At 39.6% G+C, this 6,332-nt stretch overlaps 1 protein-coding gene across 1 annotated transcript in view; it reads right to left on the bottom strand.

Moving 5' to 3' along the window:
• The window catches only part of RGS7 (regulator of G-protein signaling 7), a 489,491-nt gene that overhangs the window by 482,776 nt on the left and 383 nt on the right, over positions 1-6,332 (bottom strand). The window contains exon 2 of the mRNA XM_010836687.1: positions 5,197-5,324. Within this exon, the coding sequence (XP_010834989.1) occupies positions 5,197-5,274 (78 nt within the window). The 5' untranslated portion in view covers positions 5,275-5,324. The remainder of the gene's footprint in view (positions 1-5,196; positions 5,325-6,332) is intronic.

The following is a 6,332-nucleotide window of genomic DNA, read 5'->3' as shown; positions in this document are numbered from 1 at the left end:
AGTGGCAGACTTTATTTTCTTGGACTCCAAAATCACTGCAAATGGTGACTACAGCCATGAAATTATAAAACGCTTGCTCCTTGGAAGAAAAATTATAACCAACCGAGACAGCATATTAAAATACAGAGATACTGCCAGCAAAGGTCCAGCTAACCAAAGCTATGGTTTTTCCAATAGTCACATATAAAGAAAGCTGAGCACCAAAGAACTGATGCTTTTGAACTGTGGTGTTGGAGAAGACTCTTGAGAGTCCTTTGGACTGCAAGGAGATCAAACGAGGCAATCCTAAAGGAAATCAGTCCTGAATATTCACTGGAAGGACTGACACTGAAGCTGAAGCTGCAGTACTTTGGCCACCGATGCTAAGAACTGACTCATTGGAAAAGACCCTGATTCTGGGAAAGATTGAAGGCAGGAGGAGAAGGGGATGACAGAAGATCAGATGGTTGGATGGCATCACCAACTCAACCAACATGAGTTTGAGCAAGCCCTGGGAGTTGGTGATGGACAGGGAAGCCAGTCCATGGGGTCACATAGACTCAGACACGACTGAGCGACTGAACTGAATTGTGTCCTTCAAGACTAACCCTTTGCCACAACCACAATATGATACCAAGTTTAAAAGCACCCATCTGAGTGTCTGTGCCTAAGAGGTAGTCAAAACAAGGCTGGTACCTGCTCTCACCTCCAAAACATAACTTTCTGTTTCACAATTAAAATGAGCAGCATCTTAGGGAAAATTATATCTTCACCCTTAGGTCTTTTTTGAAAAGAAAAGTTAAAAGGAAGAAACAAATGGAAAGAGAGTGGCTAGATGGACAACAAAGAGAGAGGAAGGGAAGAGAGAATGGGTGAGGAAAAAGGTCAGGGTGCTTGTGGAGGGGAGAGGTATCGTGAACTTTATACATTTGCTCTTTCCAAAAGATGTGTTCATTCCACTAAAACAGTGAATGAGGAAAATATTTTCCTTTTCTTTTCTGACAGCTGGAGCATAAATGGTTGTTGCAATAACACCAGAAATTATTGGTCATTCTGAACATTCCTGCTAGTATGAAGCCAGCATGCCAGCCAATTTGAAATACTGGCCCACAAGGTGCCCTAGATATTTTGTTTTTCGAGTGTAGGAATGTCAGCTTCTGGATGAAAAGTGATGTATGCTGTCTGGTGGGCAGCATACTGGCCAGACACCAAATTTAGAATGTGTCTCCCTATCATCTCGGGTTCTAGCTCAGCAATCCTTCACAGCCAGTACCCCAGGAATGAGAAGACCAAGAAAGAGAGCAGTGTTTGACATGTGAGTCAAACCTCTACATACATTTCAAGAAGCTAGTCTGAATCCAGGGTGAGTTGGAGCTAGGTGGGTCTCTTCTTCAGGAAGTTGATTTATTTCTATTCCATTCTAGTTAAGGCCTACCGAAGGGAACTTAGGAAGCCCCACTACTAAAAGTGGTTAAGCCTCACATTTTATACATTTGTTAATGTTTTCATATATATAAAATGACATAACCACTCTAGTTTCATCACTTGCTTGTGGAAAAAGCAACATTATAAATTGAAAAATTGCTAAGGATAATATTTTGTCCATATGATTTTTTAAAATGTACCTCTGCTATCAAACGAAGCCTACAAAGAGTCCTCATATTAAGTCAAAAAGGTACCAGCAAATATCCGAGACTGATTTGCAGGTACCAACCCTGATTGTGAAGCAGTGTTGAGACAGGCTGGGCCTGGGACCTGGGACCCTTTGTTGTAATGCTTGCACCTGCACATCTCTTCATCTGCTCATCTCAAGCAACAGAATATAAAGAAACTGTAAGACACTAAAAATAACTGCGTACATATGCAGTTGGCAAATTATGAACAAGATACAAAAAGACCAAAAACCCAGCTGCCACTTCTGAGGCATCCCGGGTACTGTGCATGATCCCTGCACACAGCCCCACCAAGGGGGCTGGCAGACCACCCAAGGCATCTGTCCGGTCTAAACCACACGTTCATCCTTACCCTCATCCCATTTAATGGGCTACCTTGCTCCACCTCGGGGAGTAAGCAATAAAGCCTTAAAGCCAATAAAATCTTGCCTGAATTTCTCATCTGGAATCTTATCAATTTCTATTGATTAAGGAGTCCAAGAACCCTGGTCAGTAACAGTGTTAGTAATGCCTGCAGCTTTTACAAAGGTAGCACTCACTCTACCTGGAAGATCATAGTTCTACCCATTGTACATTTTCCCCATAATATCACAAAGGAATTCTCCATGGAAAAAAAGATTCCTGGAATGTTCCCATTATTTGCAGGAACCACAATAATCCGTATGAGGGCAATCATAGTGGAGGGACATCAGACCAACACAAGAAATTCACAAACCCCAGCTCTTTTGTGTATTCCACTTTGACAACCATTCACTGTTTCCTATCCCACACGAGAACGTTCCTAAACCTCATACATAACTTACCAAGAGAACACGGAATTAGTGCATGCATATCTTTAGTAGGTATAAGCCATCTGAATCCTGGGCGGCTTGCAGGGAGGGGAAATAGTGAGAACACCATGAACACTTCTAGTTCAGAGCCCACTTTAAATGCTATGTTTCCACAATTAACCAGAAGTGGAAAATTGGCATAAATCAATAAAACAGCAATTTCCCCAAGCATTCTCCTCACTGATACTAAGCAAGGCACTGTGAGGTTGAAATTCTTTCCTTACCTTTGATTAAGCATTTGTAACATGTCACTTATTCTTTTATGCAAGTCCACCAGTTGAAATATTCTAATACATGAAGTTAACCTACAACCCTCCTCCAACTACTCTGCTGTTCTTCACATTAAAATTTTGTCTCTACTGAGAAGATATTAAATGTCAAAGCCCACATAAGATACAAAAAAACAGAAGTTAAATGGTCACATGATGTCATGATGTATATCTGCCTACAGAGACAGACCATGAGACTTGGTAACCAGCAAATGATAACCAAGAACATTGTGTTTCTTTATATAAATTATCTGGTATTTATGTATTAATATTATTATTTGTGTCACAAACAAAAACAAAAAATATATACATTCAGAAAATAAAAGGATAGACAAGCAACCCATAATTAAGCAATATGAGTAAAATTTACTGGAGTTACATTTTTCTAATAAGGATTTCTCAGGGAAATCTTTTCTAGAAATTAATTATATGTGTCACTACCCTAAACAAAGGAGGGCAAAAGAAGTAGCACAAGCGGTTCCAAGCTTACACAACAGAACAGCAAGGCTTAAAAGAATGAAAAATAATTACATTCTCTCCCCAGGCTATGAAGTCATCATAGCCTGTTCACTTTTAAGTAACCATAATGACAGTTTGATACTAAACAACAACTTAATGTTTCAAAATTAGCAGTACGAACCTTAGGTACACTAAATAATCCAATAACTATCTATAAAACTCCTAGCCTCAGTTTTCACTTATTCTCATGATAACTGACTAAATGAGACACACAGATTGATATCATATTGTTTATTTCTAATCAAGATAACTGTTAAGTGTCCAATCAATTCAGCCTCGGATCATTTATAGAGAAATGGAGAATACAGTGTTTGACCTAACAAAAATAGCTAACTTAGTAATTTTACAAAAGTCCAACTCTCAACACTGCACAAACCTACAAGATAGAATTTACAATTCTCATATCTTTCATATTACAATATTCAAAGTCATACAAAAAAATAAGGAATATTACAACTTCTTTAGAAACACGTAACTTGCCCCAAAATAGGTCTTCTCCTAACTGAATTTATATAGAATGGGCAAATATCCAATAATTTCAATCAGTATAGGAATAGAATAGTAATAATTAAGCTCAAGGGGATTATTCCCTTGATTTATCCAGTCGGGATGCTTTAAGACTAAAATAGGCAATTTTGTTCCCTGTGAAGAAAAAGTTTTACTGTGCTGTCACACACACACACACACACACACCTGCATTTACAGGTACACAACATACTACAGTCTACAAGATTAGCACCGTCAGGATATCCATGCATATTCACATAGAAACAATAACAAGATTTCCGCAAACACGTATCATCAGCACCTGTTAATGACATTGGGCCACAATGAAGGAAAGTCTGGATTTAGTACAGGTCAAGGTGGAAAGCATTTCATCTTTCTCCATAACCAGTTCTGATCCTCTAGTAAACTCATCCTAGACTCTTCACTGGGCTCACACTAATTAAAATCTTTAACAGTCTTCTTGGTTTTCCAGGCCCAATTTCCTTTTTACCACTGCTAGTGTTAACTAAAGAAATCCTACCCCAATAAGCACTACAAATAATGTGCTAAAGAAAAATAATCCCCCAGAAAATGCAGTAACTTCTGTACCAGAATTTAAATGAAGAATGCTGCTTCCTTAATTTTAGTAAGATTATTGATTCTAACCAGAATTTACCTAAGCAACCACTCTGAAGCACATACACTATTCAAATACATCTTTATTATGGTGGCTCAATATCTAGAAATTTGGTGTTGACAGCATCATTATAAAATGCATAAAGCTGTCAGATCAGTTTGGAGGGAAAAAAAGCTTCTAAAATATAAAGACTTATTTAATGGGCATATGGCACTAGAACATAAATACCCATAAGTAAAATTATAAAAATAACACAAAGTAAAAAATTCCTTAAGCTAAGATTTAAAAAAAGAAACTGGAATTATTTAGTTGAAGCAAAATTATTAAATCACCCATACATACATAGCCACATTCACTCTTGCCCCAGGAATGCAATGTAGTCTTCATTCATTTCTAAAATGTTATACATCTGTATGATCATTACAACCCAAAAGCTTAGGAAGAGTATTAGAAAAAGCTTTTAAAAACTATTACAGATACTATAAAATCCTGTATGTGACAAACAAAATATGTGGGATGTCCAAATTTGCTGCTGCTGCTGCTGACTACAGCTTCATCCATGTAGGATCCACAGAGAAAGTGTGAGAACAGAGTATCAGTAGCCTCGTGTACTTCACTATGTCTCTATACATATGCATTACTTGAGAATGTCAGCTCATCCTCAAGTACAGTATGCAGTCATTAAGGATTTGGAGAATTTTTAAGGTCACAAAACTGATAGATACTCTGATCTGAGGGGGGGAAAGAAAAATTCAAAGAAGCCAGAAGTTTCCTTTTTTCCAGAAAAGTGAAGAAATCCTTACCTTTCTGTATACCAGCATGTTGGGTGATTCATCTGCCACCCCATTGCTGGTCTGTCCATAATTATTCCCCTGGGCCATGTCACCACACACCCGGTGGTCCACCCTCAGATACAGGAATTGTCAGTCTACCCTGCAAGAGACAGAGACTTCAGTGAGTTCTTAATGGTAGTACTTAAGAAGGTTGACTCTTATTTTTCCAAACTTTAAACTTTTTACTTTGTATGGGAGTACAGCCGATTAACCATGTTGTGGTAGTTATAGGTGAACAGTGAAGCTCTTCAGTCATATATATACATGTATCCGTTCTCCCCCAAGTACCCCTCCCATCCAGGCAGGCACATAACATTGAGCAGAGTTCCATGTGCTGTACAAAGGTCCTTGTTGGTTATCTATTTTAAATACAGCAGCGTGTACATGACCATCCCAAACTCCCTAACTATCCAAGCAGGTTGACTCTTGATTCATCACCCCCATCCAACATTGGAGCATGCTTACATGCTGGGGCTGGCTTGTAGAAAGTAGCACAGAAATAGATTAAAAAAAAAAAAAATTTACACCTACAGTACTCCCAGGAAATTGTAAGAAATGACAATCTTTTAGTTAAAATTGTCATTTGACTAGGGTTTTAATTGACTTGATTTTCTGGATACTCATTTTTAAAAGTGTTTGAGGCTCACTGGAAAAAAAAAAAACCAAAACACGGTTACCATTTCCATCCTACAGAGTTCTCTTCTCTCCCAATACTTGCATCTCCACCGGATGGTGTTTCCCCCCTCCCTCCCCGAGTGGTTAAAAAGGCTACACCCTGTGGCAGCACTTTCTCCCAGGTGTCTGTCTAGTTTCCCCGCATGCAAGCGCATCAGAGGCCCATTCCTGGGCCATTCTCCAGTCATGTGTTTCCTCTTCATTCCCCTAGGTCTCCCGCACAGAGTCAAGGCAGCTTCCTCGACTTTCACCTGCCTGCACTGCCCGGCCGCTGCTGCTTCTCCCCTCGGCCCAACTGGGCTTCGGAAGTCGCGGCGTAACCCTAACCAACCCCGGCCAGAAGGCGGAGAAGGTGTCCTGGCAACAAGACCAGGTGGGAGGTCGGCCCTTCAGGCAATTACCTGGGTCACCGTGAGCAGCGCCAACTGCGG

The sequence above is a fragment of the Bison bison genome, unplaced genomic scaffold (genome assembly GCF_000754665.1).
Source record: "Bison bison bison isolate TAMUID 2011002044 unplaced genomic scaffold, Bison_UMD1.0 scf7180017864064, whole genome shotgun sequence".
Classification (NCBI taxonomy): domain Eukaryota; kingdom Metazoa; phylum Chordata; class Mammalia; order Artiodactyla; family Bovidae; genus Bison; species Bison bison.
Note: the sequence above shows the minus strand (reverse complement) of the source record. Positions and strands in the feature narration are given on the sequence as shown.